This window comes from Anoplopoma fimbria, unplaced genomic scaffold (assembly GCF_027596085.1).
Source record: "Anoplopoma fimbria isolate UVic2021 breed Golden Eagle Sablefish unplaced genomic scaffold, Afim_UVic_2022 Un_contig_8845_pilon_pilon, whole genome shotgun sequence".
NCBI lineage: Eukaryota > Metazoa > Chordata > Actinopteri > Perciformes > Anoplopomatidae > Anoplopoma > Anoplopoma fimbria.
In genome coordinates this window covers 1-21,155 of record NW_026553452.1, presented here as the reverse complement: position 1 = coordinate 21,155, position 21,155 = coordinate 1, and the positions used below count along the sequence as shown (strand labels likewise).

Below are 21,155 nucleotides of genomic sequence, written 5' to 3'. Positions count from 1 at the left end.
ACACCACCGTGCAGCCTATTTTTAGATGTATGTTAATCAAATTATTTCTATCTCTTTCACCGCATTAAATTCAAAACTACTCTTTTGTCATTATATTAATTTATTCGGTTGTTCAAGTCTCACTGAATTTAGTAAAGTACTCACTTTAAATTACCATTAATGTCATGACAGTTTGTGGTTTATGGTAGTTTGATTTATTTTTTTGTATAACAATTTTTTTTTTTTCATTTCCTGTTTGCTTGTCTGCATGAGGCTTATGCAAGGTGTGAACTTGTGTGTAAGAATTGGCTCAAAGGTCCTGCATGTTGATGTTTTGAAGTTTGCTGTGAGTCATTTAGAAAGACTTATTTGACGCATATAGTTGAGGATCATCAGCAAACTAACACATTTCCGATTAATACAACAGCCGCTGCTGGTACACAATGGAATTCTAAGTTTCTAAAGTATTGTTTTGTAATTTTGTTTCTGCGAGTTTGAACATTTACAGCCCATAGCTGCACTTCCAATGATCACAGATGTTTTTTATCAGTCCAACCTGAATGTGAATTGTGTAATAAAACACTTTACCCAAACAGTAATAACTCTGTCTCTTTATAATCTGCTGCAGTATAAAATATTCATCTTGAATTATAACTGTAGTCAGAATCTGCCTTCTTTATCTATTTATTTTTAAGGACACTCTGTGGCCTTAAGCCTCAGTTAAATAAAGTCTGCAGAATGGGGCGGCTGTGGCATAGTGGAGAGCAAGGTAGTTCTCCAATCAGAGGGTCGGTGGTTTGATACCCGGCTTCGGCAGTCGATGTGTCCTTGGGCAAGACACTTAACCCCAAGTTGCTCCTGAAGGCTTGCCATCGGTGTGGACTGGATGTTGCATGAATGTTAGTTAGAGTCTGATGGTGGCACCTTGCATGGTAGCCTGTCATCAGCGTGTGAACGGGTGAATGATATGTAATATACTACTGACTGTAAGTCGCTTTGGATAAAAGCGTCTGCTAAATGACTGTAATGTAATGTAATGTAATGTTTAAGTTACATATCCCTTGATTTTTAATGACATTTAGATGATTTCTAGTGATTCTCAAAGTGGGTTCCATGCAAAGTTTTCACATTCATTTAATGAGGTATGTTGATATAAAAACGTACTTCTTTATTTTTACAAAAGTTTAGGGTTTAACAAATAATATTTTAATTTATAAATCTATAATAGTTTCAAGATTGTGTTGTAATCTAACAAATCTAAAACTCTTAGAATCTGCAAATACATTTTATTCATACATCTAATATCTTTCTAATACATTTCTCTTGTGTTGTTCTGAACATAACTAAGACTGTAAAAGTGTCTGTTCTACTAGATAGTACATCTAAATAGTGTTTAGACTAGACCACAGCTGCAGTTTAAACCTCAGCTTTGGCTAACACAGCAATAGCATTTAAGATATGAAAAGGCGTTTTGTTCCACACCACACTCTCACTCCTCTGAACTTCTCTTGGTTTTTGGTAATTTCCTGTGAAGCCAGGATGTGGGCTGACTTTATATCTACCTGAGGTGAAGCAGATGACTGACAACATCAAGACGCAATGGCGATCACATCACTCTGCCTGATGCTCTGTGAGAAATTTTACTTTTTCTTTTTAGCTTTCTGCTTTCTACTATCACCTTACAGACTTTTTAACCCTTGTATTGTGCTATAAAGGATGTAGAACCTTTTGCGTTCTCAGGTCAAATTTTCTTTTTAAATCCATCACAAAACAAACAAACGAGTGTTTCACCTCATAACTTTTCATCTACTTTTTTATTGTGTGGTCCTTTGTGGTCTTCATGCAGAATGACTAAATAGAATATTAAATGTTATTGGACAGTGGTGTAATTTAACTAAGTACATTTACTCAAGTATTGTACTTGAGAACCAATTTGAGGTACTTGTTATTTACTTCAGTAATTCCATTTTATGTAACTTTCTACTTCTCCTCTACAACTCAGAGGTAAATATTGCACTCTTTACTCTACATCCTTTGTCTGACAGCTTTAGTTTCTTTTCAGATAGTTTCTTTTTCATTCCCTTCCAGCTGTGTTGAGGCTGAGTATTTATGATAAACTGAAGGAGTACGTTTTCTTGTATGTGTTGAGAAAATCCTCTTACTTCTCAAGATAAATAAACTCTTTAAAAAGCCTCTTGGATCAGCTGGTAAATGCATCGTCACAAATCTGAAAGCAGGGCTGTTTTTCTGTTTAGAGAAACGTGGTTCTCACAGGACGGCTACGCTAGAAACACATGATGAATTCTAGAATATGATGCATTGCTGTGGATTAAACTACCCAACAGGGTGTAAAGGATTAAAAAAAACATCTACAGCAGTAAAATGCAACATACACATGTATGCAGCAGTAATAATAATCCAGAAACATTTTGTACAATAGTGTAACATTGACAGTGAACAGTTAACACAATGAGGAAGTAATGTAAAGTATTGTTTTCTGATTATACTTACATACTTTTACTTAAGTGAAGGATCTGAATACAGTACTGCAATGTATGTAATGTAATGTAATCCTCCAGGTAACTCTTGCAGACTAGTATGTGAATAATGCTGCTTAAACCGGGCTGCTTACCTACGTGTACAAATAGATTAAAGAGAGTATATTTGAAACTTGAAACTCACCAACAAAATATGCAAATATTTAGACACATACGAGTCAAGAAACGTGTGCCTCGAAGAGATTTACAATCTGTACAACAAACAACAACCTGAATCTGATGGTTTTTACATTCCTTCTTGTATTGCAGCCACATTGGTCATCCACCCCGACAGATCTCAGTACTTCTGGTACGAGTCCATCAATCTGACATGTGGAGAGGCAGGAAACTCTGATGGCTGGATATTAAAGAGAAACACCTCCATGTATTCTGATCAGCTGTGCAACTCTGACTGGGGAGTATCAAACGAGTCCTCCTGCATCATTGAGGACGCCTATCCATCAGACAACGGAGTGTACTGGTGCGAGTCCAAGCTGGGGAATTGCAGCAACACCGTCAACATCACCGTGACTGGTAACGCCACATGTGCATGGAGCTTTTATGTCTTTATGTTTGAGGCTGGCTTTATGCAGGTTTGACAGACAACATTAGCTGCCATTCGTCCACACAATCTTTAAAAGTTCAAGATTAGAATAGAGCACATAAGAAAAATGACAGCACCGTTTGGTTTTAGGTGGTGGTGTGATCTTGAAGAGCCCTGCACTTCCTGTGACAGAAGGCGATAGAGTAACACTTCGCTGTTCCGACAAAGAATATCAGAAAAAAAAAGCCCCGACTGATTACTCTGCAAACTTCTACAAAGATGGTATTTTCATCGGCACCGGATCTGCAGGAAACCTGACCTTCTTGAAAGTGTCCAAGTCTGACGAAGGTTTCTACAAATGTGAAATCCCCACAAAAGGAGAGTCACCACAGAGCTGGCTGGCTGTTAAAGGTAACGATGATGTTCTGTTCTCTTTGTAGCATTTTAGCATTAAGTATTGTTTCCTACTCAGCTTGGCAGCAAATGCTTCCTGCAGACTTATTGATTTACAGGGGTGGAATACATTTACTCAAATACTGTTGACATTACGACATTCTTTTGACTTGCTTTACTTGAGTATTTATATTTATTGCCACTTTCTACTTGTACTCCAATACATTTAAGAGCAGTACTATATTCTACCCAATAGTATACAAAGTATCTAAAATTCGCTCGACATTGACAAAATGCTTATATGTTTTTGTTGGTGATGAAAACAGAATGACAGAATATTTTAGAAAAGTGTAACAATTTGAAAGAAGCCAATGATTTGATTGGGGTTGAACAATATGTGGTGATCAACAAAAAACGAATTGTAGCATGCAAAACATGTGGGACGAAAAATTGCATGACATTTGGTGAAGAGCGCATTACGACTTGTTAAGGGCTTGGGACTTGTCAGTTTTTACTTGGGACTTGACCAGAGACTTGTCAGCCTTGACTTGGGAGTTGATTTGGGACTTGTCAGAATTCCTGGTCAACTTGGGGGTTGACTTAGGGTGTTGATTAGGGACTTGTCAGTCTTGACTTGGGAGTTGACTTGGGTCTAGCTGTTTTGACTTGGGAGTTGACTTGGGACTTGACAGCCTTGTCTTGGTACTTGACATGGGACTTGCCAGTCTTGATTTGAGAGTTGACTTGGGTCTAGCTGTTTTGACCTGGGAGTTGACGAGTGACTTGTCCGTCTTGTTTTGGGACTTGACTTGGGACTTTTTGGTCTTTACTTGGGGGTTGACTTGGTATAAGCTGTTTTGACTTGGGGGATGACTTCGGACTTGTCCTTGTCTTGTCTTTGTCTTGGGAGTTGAATTGGGCATAGATGTTTTGACTTGGGAGTTGACTTGGAACTTTTCAGTCTTGACTTTGGACTTTACTTGGGACTTGTAAGTGTTGACTTGGGACTCCACTTTGCAAGTGCAAAGATGTATTTGCGACTTGAAAATACAATGATTTAGTCCCACTTCTTTGCTTTTAGCTGATAAATAGTACCAGATATCTGAGAGGTAAATTACTTTTAAAGTACAAACCTAAGGCACAATTGGTTAAAAGCTAAGGCATCAGGAGATTAAATAACACAATAACATATTAACAGTTTGGCATAAAAAATATTTACAGATAATTTAATCAAGAAATTCACATTTCAGTGGTTCAGTGGCACCGCTGTTATCTTCAAGTGTTTTAATTAAAGATTCTTCTTCGTTGGTGGTGAGAATGTTTGAACTACAGCAAAAATATGCCTGATTTTTATTCAAATCAGAAATTGATATATATTGTCTATATGACCTTATATAAAGTCTATTATTTAACCAATCAAATGTCTTTTCTCTTCCTTCTTTGTTTGTTTGTCAGCAGCCGAAGTTCAGCCTCCTCCTCTCATGACTGTGCCCAGACTGGTGTGTGCGGTCCTGCTGGTCGTCATCAAAGTAATCATGCTTATAGTCTGTGTGAAAGTAAACAGAGACTTGGCTAAAGGTAGGAAAAACCTCTGGAAATCAAAGTTTAAAAATGCATGCAACCTTAACTAGAACTTAACAGCTCCATTTATATTTGACATTAATATAAATCCATCCATTGTCAGTTTTCTTGACTTGCCAGCAACCAAACTCTGTACAATTTTCTGAATATTTAAACAAATCCCAAAATGTAACATTTTATTCTTTCATGTAGCTGTTCAACAATATTTTATTTGAACTTAATCGCCTTATGGTCTAAATGTTCACTGTGTCTGAAAAGCTTAGGCCCTGGATACTTATCCGGATAAAAAATATGGGAGAAATAATGATTATTAATTAAAACTAAGGCTCCGTTAAAAGGCTCTCCTCTTTCCTGCAGCTCGAGCTGAATCAAAGAAAAGAGCTTCACGAGAGAGATGAGTCTTGTTTCCTGCTGCGGTAAAGAAGAAAAGAAGCAGCTGCTGTACATGTTTATATGCTGACCAATTATTTCTGGAAATAATTAACTCTTGTTGGGTTGTTTATTTTCACTAAAGACAATATTGGGTTAAAATTTGTGGCCTTTTATTCTTACTGACCCTGAGAAGCTGAACATCTTAAAGCTGACACATATTTCAGCTTGTCCACCATCATACTATATAAACTCATGACACCTAGTGGGCATTTTAATTTATACCACAATACAAGATGTTAAATTCAAAATTGAAAGCCAGAATTGAGTATGAAAACCTTGCCTAGAGTCTGTAATGAGGCATTTCTAGTCATTAAAGATGTTAGAAATTATGTGATGAAAATAAAGATAAAAAAGATTCTAAGGAACTGAAAGTCGACCTGAGTCATAACACCTATCGCCTAAGAAGGTGAAAGCATGTCTGGGGATTTCAAATAAATAATTTGGTCTTTGAGTGATTCATAAACAAGTAGCAGTATTTTATAAGAGATTGGCAAAATAATTATTTTTATTTTTTAATTACTGATAACCAATGCAGGGACTTTAAAAGGGTGTAGTGTAATATGTTCATATTACTTAATTTCATTTAGAAGTCTGGCAACTGCATTTTGAATTAGTTTGAATAAGTAAAAGTACTAATTAGGAATGTCCCCTGTGACTGTTATAATATTATATATTCTATCATTCGATTATTATTACTCATGCATTAATGAAAAAGCAAGATTTTACTGTTGTTGGTTCAGTTTGAGCTCTTTTATAATCGGCAACTAATAATTATTTTCATTATGGATTAATCTGCTGATTATCTTCAATGTTAGTCGATTGGTTGTTTTGGTTTGTAACAATTCAGAAAATAGTGAGATTTGGAATCACAATGACCCAGAGCCCAAAGTGACACATTCACAATCTTTGTTTCATCCAACAGGCCAAACCTCAACATTATTAATAAATATACTATAAAAATTATTACAATAATAATAAATAAAAACTAGAAAATTTCTCGAGACATTTTGACTGTGTGGCTGCTACTGCCCGAAGATGTTGCATATTAACAGTTCTGAGACAGCTGTATCAATGAGGTTCATTTAGGCTTAGTTTGGGGTTCATTTGAGGTTCATTTGAAAAAATGAGTAAGTCCAATCACATAAATAATATTATCAACAGAGAGAAAAGACTCTGCCGAACGCATTGATGTAATTTTTATGTTTGTTGTGTTTTAATGTGACCAATAGGGCACTTGAGAATTAGGAACTATCGCTCCTCTCATCTCTGTATTTGAGATTCATTGGTGACACACACACACACACACACACTGCTTATATACTATGTGCTTTACAGCCTTGTTGCTACACAGCCACACAGAAAAATCAACAAATCCTCTCATTTGAGATGTGGAACCATCAAAAGTTTTTTTTATGCAAAATTACTTAAATTATTATTTAAAAAAAGCTATTAGTCAAATTCTTCACATGTTTTTGATGCAAAAATCTTAATTTGTAATACTGTCAGATAAACAAAGTAAAGAGTGGAGTTTTTTTTTTCTCTGAAATGTAGTGAAGTAAAGTACAAATACCTCAAATTTGAACTTAAATAATAATGTAAATGCACTATAAATGTGTTATATACCACCTCTGGTTTAATACAGTAAAGCTCTGTGGTAACTTAAAGCATGAGACACATAACCAAAACACCAATTATACTTCCACATTTAGTGTTATTAGGGATACAAATCATTACTTAAACTTATGTTTCTAGATGACCTGATCGCCCCCACAACACATCTGTCTGTGCAGCATGTTTCACTTGTCTTTAAACAATTCTATGAATTAATGCTGGATCTGTCTACTAAGGATATACTTTCATTTCTCTTAAATATAGATTCGATGGTGGAATCTTCCCCTTTTGATGGTTATTCTGAGAAGAATTATTGTCTTAAATGCATTTCTGTCACACCCTTTCAATTGTTTTGTTATTTTATCGTACCAAAGTCTCTCTTTACATTGTTCTCTGTGTTAAAAAAGGAAAATGTTGACCATTTCAGTTATTACATTGCACTCACAAATGCAGCAGTCACTAGTGCAGCCAGTGCTGAGATGTCATTCATATATGACGTGATCTTATCAAGAAATTCATAAGACAGAAACATTGAAACCTTGAAAAAAACTGTCCTTTAATCTTATCAGTTTTTTAACAAAACTGAATTCCGCCTTTAAATGATCATGTTTTAGTAATGAAAAGCATACTTTGTTTGCAATAGAAAGGTTAAATAGAGGGTTTACTTATTTTACTAAGCCATAATGACTAAATGTTTATGAAGATAAGGGACTATTTTTATATTTATTATATATTCTAATCACTTAGTTCAGATTATAGCCAACTTTCAAAACAGAACTCTGACAAATACAGTCATAATCATTGGTCTAACAGAAGTAATCACCTTGTATAACCTCACAAAACTCACCTTTTAAAGCAGATAATCCCATTTTTTTATGTCCAGCACTGCTATAGCTGTTCATCATCAGTTTTAGTTTTTGTGTTGTATCATTTTATGGTTTGTTTTTGTCGTTTTGTGCTTTTTTTAGTATTGCATATCTTAGAAACTGCTCATTTAAAAGCTTGCAGTGAGTTTTTGAATGTGTGAATGTTGAATTAACAATGTAATACTGATGGTAAAGGCACACCCACTGTCATGCACTGCATAAAATAAGGATCAGACTTCCTCCTCAGGCTCAGTTGATGTTTGAGGAAGACAGTCGTGTGAACCGACGGTTTCCGCTTCGCCTCAATCTGCCACCACTTTAGGTGAAACTACTGTCACTTCAAACTCAACTGATCCCCAAGTTACATTAGCACCGACCACTACTCACCTTGCAAGAATGACTTCTACTGACCCATCAACTTCCCCAACATCTCAGAATAGTTTGTCCGTTTCATCAAGCAGCTTTTCTCCTGATCAAACTAGCACAGCTGCCTTTCAAACCGGGAATGCTTCTCTTCCAACATTCAGTGATTCTCCTTCAAACTCCACTAGTCCTCCAGCTTCGACAGCTCATCACATCTTCCCAACTCATAGTCCGCCTTCCACTTCAGCTCCTTCTGAAACCTCAAGCCTTCCAACAATGTTTTACCCTCCGTCTTCTATTTCAAATTCCTCCACCCTGTGTTCCACACAAATATCTATTTCTCACTATTACCAGACTGTTCTTGGGTACTACCAAGTGTTATACCAATACCAGAATTACAACTAGCCGATGTTTTGCACTGAAGAATTCATGCTTGGCTTAACATCTCAATGAACAATAATCTATTCTTATAAAAAATTGCACTTAAATCTCTTCACTAATAGAAATTGTTGTGTAAAATCAATAGATTGTAGGCCGATTGTGTACATTTTCCCTCCAAAAACGTGATTATGACATGAAATGATTTTATTCAATACGTTTATTTACCTCTTCAATGTGTTTTTAAATGCATTTCTTTGCCTTATGTACAGCATTTTGAATTGCCTCTGTGTTGGAAAGGTGGTATGAAAATAAACTTGCATTGTGTTCAACCAAACAAACAGTATTTTTCAATATTTAAGGGAAAACTGCACAAAAACCGGCACATAAACACTGTTTAAAGCCAGTGAAGTCATTACATGACGAGTATAAAGGTGCACCATAAAAAAAAACAGCCAAACAGCCCATCAAACTCTACTGGATGATGTTTTCATCAACAAGAGTCCCAAAGACTCTCCCATGTTGCCAGGTCAAGTGTCAGTTTGACTGACAGTTTAACATTCATAAGAGAGAGTCATTCGTCTTGATTGCAAAACCCCACTGATGACATGTATTGACATCTGTACAGACACAGTGAGAGACACACAGACACCAGCAACCTCTGACTGAAATCAGTTGACTTTTAAAACTGTCCTGCTGCAGGTGATCTAGTTGAAAGGGACCAATATGGTCCAACCAAAACAATAAAAAGCAATAAATAGTTCCATGAATTCAACATCATATATAAAAAGGAATACAAATAATACACATTTACATAAATACAAATCCCTAGGAAGAATTCAATTAGACACTTGGATCAATTTGATTATACAAATCAGCTCTGTTTCTGCCTGGACTCCCCCTCCTCATTGCAATGAATGGTTTGCTCCTGGAGCTCTTAACCAAAAAAAATCCTTCTGAGGAAAAGAAGAAGAAGAAGAAGAAGGAGGAGGAGGAGGAGGAGGAGGAGGAGGAGGAGGAGGAGGAGGAGGAGGAGGAGGTGAGTACTAGACAGTCGTTGTCGTTGGCTTACTTCTGTTAGCTGCTCGTTAAATCGCAGAAATAATACATTTTAGTCCACAAAATACTATTTCTTAATTGTGAACACACTGATATTTGTTTCATATGTTGACGACAAAAATGTTTAATTAATTGGAGTATTGTATCACAGGTAAATAGATCAGAGTTGGACAGTAGTGTCTCTATGAAATTAAAGTGGCATTCGATCAAAATGCCCACTAGGTGGCGTAAATGTACTTTTAAGGTTGACTCATCAAAGTCTGGATTGAGGAGCTCAGAGATCTGCAGAGCAAAAAGAAATTCTAAATTCTTTTTGTTACACCTGAAGGCATCAACCCCTTCACTGTGAAATGAGGTTGAATAGCTCCTCCAAACGATGTTCGCTGCTTGTGTTTTCCCCTAAAGTGTTGACTTTCATCATCTCAAAGCGAGAGTTTAACCCAAAATCAAAATACATATTTTTCCTCTTACCTGTCGTGTTATTTAATAATCTTGATGTTTTGGTGTGAGTTGATATGGTTGAAAGAAAATAGTTCCTAAATGAAACAGCTGACAACAACGTCTGTGGATTATCTTATTATTTTTTTTATTCAGGCTGAACTGTCCCTTTAAACATCTTTCGTCTTCTTTTGTTTTTGATATTGTTCTTTTGTTTTAATAAATACTTGCTTGTTGTCCTTTGATTTGTGAACAAGTCAGTAACCAACCTTTATCACTATCAGAAAATATTGCAACATATATTTATTTTATTCAAGTTACCCTGTTACTTTACAACATTACTGCATTCACTTTAGTTGTCTTCTACTATCAGCACTTGTATTCAATGATCTGTCATTCAATCAGTGATGTCAGGTTTCTGTCTTTTATGTGGTGGGGCTACCATTTGGTTTATATATTTGGATCAAAGATTGTAAAATTTTAATTAAAATTGATTTAAAGTTTTGATAATAGAAATATAACTCCTTATATTCTCTTAACTCATTCTGTTCAGCATTCAGCCCATCCAACTGACATAAGGCCAGATACCCAGAGAGATGACTCAACCATACACCCAGTCACATGTACAGAGAAACTGTGCTTGGACAGTAGGGGGGAAACTGGACAGACTTGATTGAGGTGGCAAAGTACATTTCTGCATCATGACCAACAAACTACCTGATTATCAGGTGAGAAATCAAAATCTCCCTTATGAGGGAAATGGAAACTTTCTACAAGGATGCGACTACAGTTTTTACTTGGCGCTGTTGAAGCCAGGCTGTTCACAAGATATATGACAACTTGGTTGTGTATTTCCTGTCTGTATCGTGACGACCCTCTCTGCCCTGTCTGCCTGTGGTTGCTTTCCCTGCAGGTACTGGAGGTGGGCGTGGCAGAGGGTCGTCGGCAGAGTGGTTGCACCTGAGCAGCTCTATGTTATTTAAGAATCTCTCTTATATTTTGCCATTGAATTAATAAATAATTTCTCTCTCTCTCTCTCTCTCTCTCTCCTGCTATGAGCTCACACGCTTTTGCTGATGATTAAACAGGAGTTAATCATCAGCAAAAGGAATGAAGAGGTATTTGTTCACGGTTTTGATAGTCGACTGAATATACAAATAGGTTAGTGTGACTAGTTTCTAGTCCTAATTTTAGAATCACAAAGGATTTGAAACTAACACCCACACTTCTAGATACAAGAACTGTAAGTTCCATTGCTTCAAAGGTTTAAAGCTTATAAACATGTTTTTATTAATGTCATTTTTTCCTTTGTGCATATTTTTCAACGAAAAGAAAGTATTTCTGTTTTGGATAATGAATCAGGTTTTTTCTTTACATTACATTTACATTACATTACAGTTTTAAGAAACCGTAATCAAACAGACATTGAACATGATTTCAGTTTAATACATGAACATGTAAAAATAAAACATTTCAACACTGGTTCTGGTGTTTCCCCTCAGGTGTTTCCCCTCAGGTGTTTCATGGTTTGATTGTTGAGTAGGTTGATGAAGAATCGAATCCTGAGGAAAAAAAACACATGCATTACATTACATTACATTACAGGCATTTAGCAGACGCTTTTATCCAAAGCGACTTACAGGAAGTGTATTCAACATAGGTATTCAAGAGAACTACTAGTCACCAGAAGTCATAAGTGCATCTCCTTTCTTAAACAAGCATCTTAAAGCATAAACCAGAGCAAAAGTATAGTGCAGAGGCAGATTACTACGAAAACAATAATTGCAACAGACTAATACGAATAGAATAAGTGCTACAAACTACTACGAATAGGATAAGTGCAGTAAACAAATACGAATTCAATAAGTGCTACGAGGAAGGCTCAGGGTAGTACTTCTTGAAGAGGTGAGTTTTCAGCCTGCGCCGACATGCAAACTATTAAGCTGTTAAAAACATTTATTTGATTACTTTATTATATTTTGTCGCAAAGTACCTTGTCAGTAAAGCTTTAAAATAAATGCAATGAAATAAAAAAAGTGCAAAATGTCACTCTAGAATGTAGTAGAAGTTGAAAGTACCATAAAATAGAAATACTAGGTACTTAAGTAAATATAATTACTTTCAAAATTGCTTTCCACAACTGCGTTTATTGTGATGGGAAATTTCTGGACATTAATATTAGTACCCATTGACCCCCCCCCCCCAAAAAAACAGCTTTTATAGTGAAAGCAATAATAACAACAATATCTACTTAGACTGATGTGAACAACGGCCATGAAAGACACAAACAATTCCCTCTATTGTTTTATGTCTTTATCCTCCAATTGAATCGACCCCATATATTGATGAGTTTTTACAAAAATGTAGATGAGAGGGCCAGTATTTATTTCAAGCACGTCAAAACAATTACACATGACCTGAGAGTATGACTCATCAATCTGGCTGGGTCTTCCTTTCTTGACAGTTTTCTTTTTTCTATTATATCAACCATTGCTAGTTATTTTGGACAGTGATCTATACAGTGTTTGTATTCGTGTGTGTGTGTTACCTCTGTCCTCTTTTGGTTGCACTTCCTGTGTGATAGTGACATTCGTGTATAACACATCAGCGTCGGTTTTACCTGCAGCACAACATTTTACACTGTTACACATTTAGGTTCACATGCTTTTGGGCAGATTACAGGAACTCAGAAATGCTGATTGGAAATCCTGTAAAAACTTTTCTATGAATCAGAATCAGAGGACTTTTATGTATTTCTCTGTATGTATGTATGTATGTATGTATGTATGTATGTATGTATGTATGTATGTATGTATGTATGTATGTATGTATGTATGTATGTATGTATGTATGTATGTAGGTAGGTAGGTAGGTGTACTTTGCAAATCATGTTTAGTACTGTAGGATACATGTGTTGTTGGTTTTGTGGGTTTCAAGGGATTTGTTGACCATAAAATACAATATCCCCTTATCTGAAATCTGAATTTTCTCTGATTTACATTACATTACATTACTGTCATTTAGCAGACGCTTTTATCCAAAGCGACTTACAGGAAGATTTAATGTTCTTGACAGGAGAAATATGAGCATACCAAATGAAGTTTGGTTTACATGAAACCAGGCTGACCTTTGTAGTTCCTCCAGAGGCACAGCAGCGTCACACAGGCCGCCAGGAAGAGGCAAACGCCCACCACAGGAAGTAGAATGTGTGAAGGAGAGCAATGAGAAGATTCAGGACGCCCAGCTTCTACACAACAAATGATTAAAAAAAACCAGTTTGACCTCAATTCAAAACACAAAAACATCTCTACGTATCTATGTGGTTGGCGGTGCATCTCTTATCGCCTCACCCATCTCCTAGTATTCAACAAAGCATCTCTCTCATTGGCTCACCTCTGACAGCCAGCCAGCTGTTTCGTGATTCTCCAGCTCCAAAGATGGTACACTTGTAGAGACCTTCATCAGACTTCAAAACACGGTGGATGGTCATGTTTCCTGTCGAGCTGCTGTGGATCAGGACGCCATCTTTATAGAATTCAGCCGTGAGATTGGAAGAGGACGTCGTCATTTTTATGCAGTGAAGAGTCACAGATTCTCCCTCCTGCACAGGGAAGACAGGACTCTCCAGGATCACAGAGCCTGCTGAGTGACAGAACGGCAGAAAGGTCAAAAACAATTATCAGGTTCAAGTATTAGTGTTTGAGTATTGTGTTACTTTCAGACAGAACCAGGCTAGCTGTTTCCCCCTGCTTCCGGTCTTTGTGCTAAGCTAAGCTAACTTGGCTGTTGGCTATAGCTACACATGTCCCAAACTTTCCTTTAACTATGTCATGCCATGTCTGTCCAGCTTGGTCTCACTAAAGGGCATATGAAGACAATTTGTAAATAATCTAGCATGCGTAAAATCACCAATCTTGCTTTTTGTGCATTTTACAACATAGTCTGTACTGACTGTAATTTAAACTCATATGTGTGAATACGCTATACTCATAGCAAGTGATGTAGTATAAAAAGTGAGCAAGACTACTGATGGCCAATGGGTAGAACAAACACAGGACTTTCACCCAGGAGATCAGAGTTCGAGACACTAGTTTGCGTCTCAAAGTTTCGTTGAGTTATTTTTGAAGTTCTGTTAGTGATGTTTGTGGTATTTATTATGTACTGTTATTAAATTGTTTACGTTTGACTTAGGTACACGCTAAATGGTTGTGTTGCTTAAAGCCAACTCCGGCGGTTTCACGGTAACAATGTGGCGTAAAATGTAATGCAATACACCTAAAATGCTTAATCATAACACACGGAATGTGCTTAAAATGTCGTGCTATTTATATACCTTTCAATGAGATCAGGTTGGTCCACCTTTTCTACTAAGAGGCTACGATCATTATCCCCACAATGTCAAGAAGACAACATTGCTGCAGGTTGTTTTAAGTGTCAGTATCAGTGCTGCTTATTTTCTGCTGAGGCCTGGTGAACCAGACACGCTCTGCATGCAGTTGAGGGTTTGCATGTTGGATATGTAGTGCTGCGGTGATATTTTTGTGTTGGTAGTTCGGTCAAACCCACCAGTCACAGTGATGTTGGCGGCATCGCTGCACTCTCCAGGTCCAAACTCACACCAGTACACTCCAGTGTCTAATGGGAGAAGGTCATCAATTAAGCACTGGGACTCCTTTCTTGTCCCCCAATTGACGGAGCACTCATTGTTTATGTGCGTGGATGTGTTTCTCTTAATTCTCCATAAAGAGGAGTTTCCTGACTCCCCACAGCTCAGCGTTACAGACTCGTACAAAAAGTACTGTGATCTGTTGGGAGTGAGTCTCAGAGAGGCTGAAAGAAAAAGAGAGATGATGACAAATTGAGATTTGCATTGTATATGTGTTCACACTGCGAGCAACAGAAGTCCTTTGAATTCTTGCAAAGGGTTAACAGCCAATGTGCTGCCTGACGCGTTTGTTACATTTGTTGCTTCTTAGTTTCACGACAGATGTGATACGGACAATGATCCCTAGTTATAAGCCTCTCTCTTCAACTTATCTGCAAAAACAATGGTTTGGAGAATGGTTGGGTCCATTGTTGGGGTTCATGAGAAGCTGTAATTTTGTTGAGCTTATTTTCCGGCCTAACTTTTAATGCAACATAACACCAAAGTCCTGATTTCAATACCACCCACCGTTTCACAAGTTTGCAGCTGCACAATGTGACATACAGTAAACCTTGACAAAATGTCACTTATCACCCACGTATCAAACCAGCTGCTGTGAGTGTGAAATAAAAATAACATGCTCACCTATGTTGAATACACTTCCTGTAAGTCGCTTTGGATAAAAGCGTCTGCTAAATGACTGTAATGTAATGTAAATGTAAAAGCTGCATTTCCTTTTTGCAGAGGCAAATAACGTTTCATCTGTAGCCTTTTGAACAACGCGGCTAAGAAAGGGGGGAATGATTTTGTATTTGCCTGGTTGAGGTTTTGTTGTCTTTTTGTTGCAGGGCTTCTCTGTAATTGTAAATAATTTGCATTTGCTTCAACTCAATTCAACACTTAATTGCCGTTTCAACATAGTATATAGGAATTTGCTTGGTTGACCTCACATAAAACACTTTTTTTTTTCAATTGATCTAACTGCTGGTATTGATTCTGTGGTTTTCATGAAAAAAATACCGTAGTAATATGTACAGGCATTTAGTAGAACGATATAAAGTCATTAATTAGATTCTAATTTCAAATGTCCGTGAACAGTTAGATGCTTCCTCTTGTAACATCAGTTTTTATTTTTTAATCAGCTTACTGCTTGTTGAATCAAAGCACAAAGTAGATTCAATAAAACTTACATTACAGATGCTCATAAACATGGATGCACAGACACATAAACACACTATTAGTCACGTAATAGTCTTTATACTTATAGTACATTGTACTCACCGACAATCGTGCACAGTGTTGTGATCTCCATGCTTGACTGACTGAGGGGCTGCATCACACCCCTGATGTGACTTTATGTCGTGAGGACATTGTTTGGGCAGGATGTGTGAGCCAAGCACTTTAAAACCACAAATGTCAAAAGCTTTACTTTTTCTTACCAGATGACCTAAAATGTGTCACCATGCAAATAGGAAGTGTTTCTTGATTTTTTTTATCTCTGACTTAGTAGTGACAGAAAATCATGCTGCTTTGTAGAGAAAACCTAAATCCTGCAGGATAATCTTTTGGCCCAAGTTTATTTCTAGAATTTCTAGAGTATAATATTAGTTTATTAATCAAAGTTAAGCCCATGTTTGTGTTTGTTAAAATGTCAAAATGTTGCATGTGCTCTGGTATAGTTTAGGTTTACACAATAGTTTAATGCATATTTTAACGCATTGGTTTTGTGCCATAAGTCAGAGTGTACAAAAGTGTAGAAAAGTTAGGACTTTATGTTTAACATTTAAGCCACAAATTAAATGAACCCGTTCATGTTCCCCGACCATATCAATGGACATAAGACTTCTAGTGAGTCTACATCTATGATCACTGTCCTCTGAGTTCACCCAAATGCACAAACATATTTGATTGGATGTCTGAGTGCTACACATCATCTAAAGTGCACGCCTTCTTTTTCCAGGAAGCATGGCTGACGGTTTGACAAAGAGGGTGAGTAGGACACATTTTAATCTATTAATCATAGTGTTAAAGTAAAACATAGTTTGTTATTAAACTGCGTGAGATGTTAAGATCCATGTTTAAATATCATTGGAAATAGACTGGGGATCTGAATGTCCCTGGAAGGCAAATAGTAAAATGAATAAGGAAATACTGCTTTCATTTATTCTGACCTTTCAGATTTTCTTATAATAAAATCAGTAACTTGTAACAAGGCTGCTGAATAAGCAAGCCCCCAGTAATGATTTTAATCACAAAAGGTAGAGACATGGATCATTATATCAAAGATGAATGTTTTTGTTTTTGTTTTGTTATACTTTAATAGGAATAAATAACCTGAACAAAAAAGAAAAACAAAACCCACCTTTCTGCAAAGTCAGCAAAACATACACTTATCTAAAATAAGACTAAATGGCAAGACAATAAACAAATATTAAATCAGAATATTAATCCTGTGCCCTTAAGAGCACGTTAGGATTTTTTCAAATGTTTCTTCTTAACCATAAACACATTCATTTGAATAGATTAGATATTGATTACACAGAGACTATCGAGGATTCCACTGAATTTCTCTAGCTGGTTATCCCCACTGAGTCATAACACAGGTGCATCTCAATAAATTAGAATATCATGGAAAAGTTCGTTATTTCGATAATTCAATTCAAAAAGTGAAACTATATTATGTAGATTCATTACACACAGAGTGAAATATTTCAAATTTCTTTTATTTTGATGATTATGGCTTACAGCTAATGAAAACCCAAAATTCATTAATCCTTGTTATGCCCATGTTGCTTTGATAGCGGCCTTCAGCAAATCCTTTGTATTATTGGTCTTATGTAATATTCTAATTTTCTGAGATACTGAATTTTGGGTTTTCCATGATATTCTCACCTGTATTATGACTCAGTGGGGATAACCAGCTAGAGAAATTCAGTGGAATCCTCGATAGTCTCTGTGTAATCAATATCTAATCTATTAAAATGAATGTGTTTATGGTTAAGAAGAAACATTTGAAAAAATCCTAACGTGCTCTTAACGGCACAGGATTAATATTCTGATTTAATATTTGTTTATTGTCTTGTCTTATTTAAGATAAGTGTATGTTTTGCTGACTTTGCAGAAAGGTGGGTTTTGTTTTTCTTTTTTGTTCAGGTTATTTATTCCTATTAAAGTATAACAAAACAAAAACAAAAATATTCACCTTTTGTGATTAAAATCATTACTGAGGGCTTGCTTATTCAGAAACCTTGTTACAAGTTACTGATTTTATTATAAGAAAATCTGAAAGGTCAGAATAAATGAAAGCAGTATTTCCTTATTCATTTTACTATTTGCTATACATTCAGATCCCCAGTCTATTTCCAATGATATTTAAACATGGATCTTAACATCTCACGCAGTTTAATAACAAACTATGTTTTACTTTAACACTATGATTAATAGATTAAAATGTGTCCTACTCACCCTCTTTGTCAAACCATCGGCCATGCTTCCTGGAAAAAGAAGGCGTGCACTTTAGATGATGTGTAGCACTCAGACATCCAATCAAATATGTTTGTGCATTTGGGTGAACTCAGAGGACAGTGATCATTACTGATTCCACTTTTTCAATTGAATTATCGAAATAAACGAACTTTTCCATGATATTCTAATCTATTGAGATGCACCTGTATATGTGCATGACTGCACTTTTAGTTTCACTTTGTCTGCAGCACACGTGAAGGCTCCACGTGCAGATGGACGTGGAGGAGCTCAGTTACAGCGTTTCTCTCGCGCCTGTTACTCTTGTCGTCCTCGTGCTGCTTTTGGGCTTCACACCTGTCGAAGGTAAGATCATTCAATATGTCAGTTCATTTGTTCTTCCCAAAGCAACATCATCCTGCTCTGTAACGACGTTCAGCCTCTCGTGAAAATCAATTCATCTTCCTTTTTGTTTCCTTAAAAAAGAAATAAGTCATATTTAAGTCGACTCTTTTCATGTTGTTCTGATATTATGTGTAGTTTTTTCCCCTGTCTCTTAAGATAACTGGTAACAATTTGAATTCTGATCATATCATCCATGCTTCTTCCAGTAGGCTACATGTCAACGTGTCAATAACTGAGACAGGCTAATGCAAAAATAACACATGAAGTTTATTATAAACACCTCTGAATATAATGTATAATGTAATATAACGTGCAACTCCACAACTAACTGTGACCTCAATGCTAAAACATAGAATTTAATTAACTCCTCTATGACAGTGTCAACAAAAATAACATTAAAGGCATCATAAAAGCATAATCTATGGATTTATTGGATTGTATGATATTGTTCAGGTAACTATTTTGACTTTTCTTTGATTTTTCTGAACCTTAGCTCAATTTAAAAGGGATATAACTAAAGTTAATACACAATATACAGAGGTCATATAAATGATGAAAGCTGGTACAAAGATCAAGTGAAGGGGCACAACTGGCAATTCCTTTCATTATTAAAGCTAGGGTGGGTAATTTCTTTACTGTAATATTTGGCAAAACTGTCCTAATAGCCAGTCAGCTATATGTAGGTGAAGTGCTCTGAGAATATCTGCTCATAACTTTGCTCTCCCCTGCCTCTGTGGGCCGCACCCAAAAATTGCCACCGCTCATGTACACTTTGACCAATCAGAGCGAGGCTCCGATTCTCCGTTCTTATTGGCTGTGGGACTGTCCGGTCACCTTGGCAACGACGTTGGCGCGTCCCTGCGTGTTTCGTCTTCCTATCAATGTAACTGAATTCACATGAACGCGCATAACTGACGTTCGGTGGGAGGAGCTACAGCAGGTAGCGTGGCAGGGAGAGGCCAGAGAGCACGCGACGGAATCTCAACGGCTGTTTTCTCCAAAATCGCCCACCCTAGCTTTAACTTATATGACCATTATTTTCATGATTAATTGTTTGATCTTGAAATTGCCTGTATCGTCCAACAAATCCATCATAGAGCTGAAACGATTAGTAGATTTAATCGATCTGCAAAATAAATGTTTAAATACTATTTTCATAATGGATTAATCGTTTGGGTCGTTTATAAAAATAAAAAAAAACTCATTGATTCTCTGGTTGCAGTTTCTCACATTGTTTTTCTTGCTGTTTTATCTAACAGTTAAATAAATATATTTGGGTTTTGGACTATTTTTTGGGCAAAACATGATATTTGAAGACGTCACCTCTGACTCAAGTATTGATCGAATTACTGTGCAAGCTTGCCTTTTCAGCACCACTACTGCAAAGGTGTTGGTTCTGAGAACTTGGTAGGACTTCATGTAAAGCTTCAGACACATTCTGAAAGTAAAAGTGGAGAAAAAGACCCCTGGAGATGTTTTGAGTCATCAACATACAGTGAACGAGACTGCAGACTTACAGTAGGTTTTGAATTCATCCTCCATTTTCTTTCTTTTTTTTGTAGGTCAATCTCAGGTGATCGGCTCTCTTCAGCCGATCGTGGTGTCTCCTGGCGATGACGTCATCCTGCCTTGTCACGTGGAGCCGCCGCTCAGCGTGATGGGACTGACGGTGGAGTGGTCGAGGCCCGACCTTCAGCGGGACCCCAAAGATTGGCTGAGCCGGGTCGAGTATGTGCATCTTTACCGGGACAACCGAGAGGTGCCGGACATGAAGTTGTCCTCGTTTGTCAGGAGGACAACGCTGTTCCCAGACGGCCTGAGACAAGGCAACATATCGCTGAAGATCATGAATGTGACGCTTGCAGACGAGGGGAGATTTCAATGTTTCATCCCTAAATTAGAGGGCAGAGTACGGTCTGCATTTGTTCATCTTGTCGTTGGTGAGTTGATCTGTTTAAAATGTTGTTTATGATCCAGATTAGAGTAATATTTACTTTTTTAGTATAGTGTATATATATACTATAAAATAATAAATATACTATATACAGTATATTTACGAATTACATTATCGAAGGTATAGCTACAAGAAATATCTAGACAACAACTTATAACGTTGCTGTTAGAAACCACTATTGTCTCCATTTAAATATTGTGATGTAAGTCAAGACAAATGTTCTGTTTTTCCAGAACCAAACTCTGCCAAAAACTGGACAACAGAGACGCCAATACAACCCCGAAGTCCCCAAACTCCTGATCTGAGGGGAGAGACGGATGCTAAAGGTGAGGAACAATTCTTGAAATACCAACTTTTAACCAGAAAAGTGTATGTTTCTTTATCTCTGTTTGGCAGAAAGGTGTCATGTATGAAGTTATAATAAGTTAGAAGACTTTTAATGGTTTGCAACACTCACTGCATTTACCTCTATTTATAGTACTTTTCATTGTTAGTGGCACCCTGTGGG

The 21,155-nt window shown here is 36.8% G+C and overlaps 3 protein-coding genes across 4 annotated transcripts; 2 read left to right on the top strand and 1 right to left on the bottom strand.

Moving 5' to 3' along the window:
- The first annotated feature begins 1,552 nt into the window (after positions 1–1,552).
- Positions 1,553–5,857, top strand: LOC129116536 (sialoadhesin-like). Of its 2 annotated transcripts, none has more exons than XM_054627391.1 (5): positions 1,553–1,609; positions 2,787–3,050; positions 3,211–3,471; positions 4,912–5,031; positions 5,392–5,857. In XM_054627391.1, the coding sequence occupies exons 1-5, from the start codon at positions 1,579–1,581 to the stop codon at positions 5,430–5,432; spliced, it is 717 nt and encodes a 238-aa protein (XP_054483366.1). In that variant the 5' UTR covers positions 1,553–1,578; the 3' UTR covers positions 5,433–5,857. The 2 variants fall into 2 exon arrangements, with proteins under 2 accessions (XP_054483366.1, XP_054483365.1); XM_054627390.1 differs by having other exon boundaries at positions 4,909–5,031.
- A 5,639-nt stretch (positions 5,858–11,496) lies between these two features.
- On the bottom strand, positions 11,497–16,233 carry LOC129116537 (low affinity immunoglobulin gamma Fc region receptor II-like). Its single transcript, XM_054627392.1, has 6 exons — positions 16,108–16,233; positions 14,748–15,011; positions 13,575–13,823; positions 13,309–13,428; positions 12,730–12,801; positions 11,497–11,743 (listed from the first exon to the last, which is right to left on the bottom strand). Exons 1-6 carry the CDS (start codon positions 16,160–16,162, stop codon positions 11,703–11,705), a joined length of 801 nt encoding a protein of 266 aa, XP_054483367.1. The 5' UTR covers positions 16,163–16,233; the 3' UTR covers positions 11,497–11,702.
- Positions 16,234–18,348: 2,115 nt separating this feature from the next.
- On the top strand, positions 18,349–21,073 carry LOC129116535 (myelin-oligodendrocyte glycoprotein-like). Its single transcript, XM_054627389.1, has 3 exons — positions 18,349–18,654; positions 20,256–20,633; positions 20,881–21,073. The coding sequence occupies exons 1-3, from the start codon at positions 18,564–18,566 to the stop codon at positions 21,066–21,068; spliced, it is 657 nt and encodes a 218-aa protein (XP_054483364.1). The 5' UTR covers positions 18,349–18,563; the 3' UTR covers positions 21,069–21,073.
- The last annotated feature ends 82 nt before the right edge of the window (positions 21,074–21,155 follow it).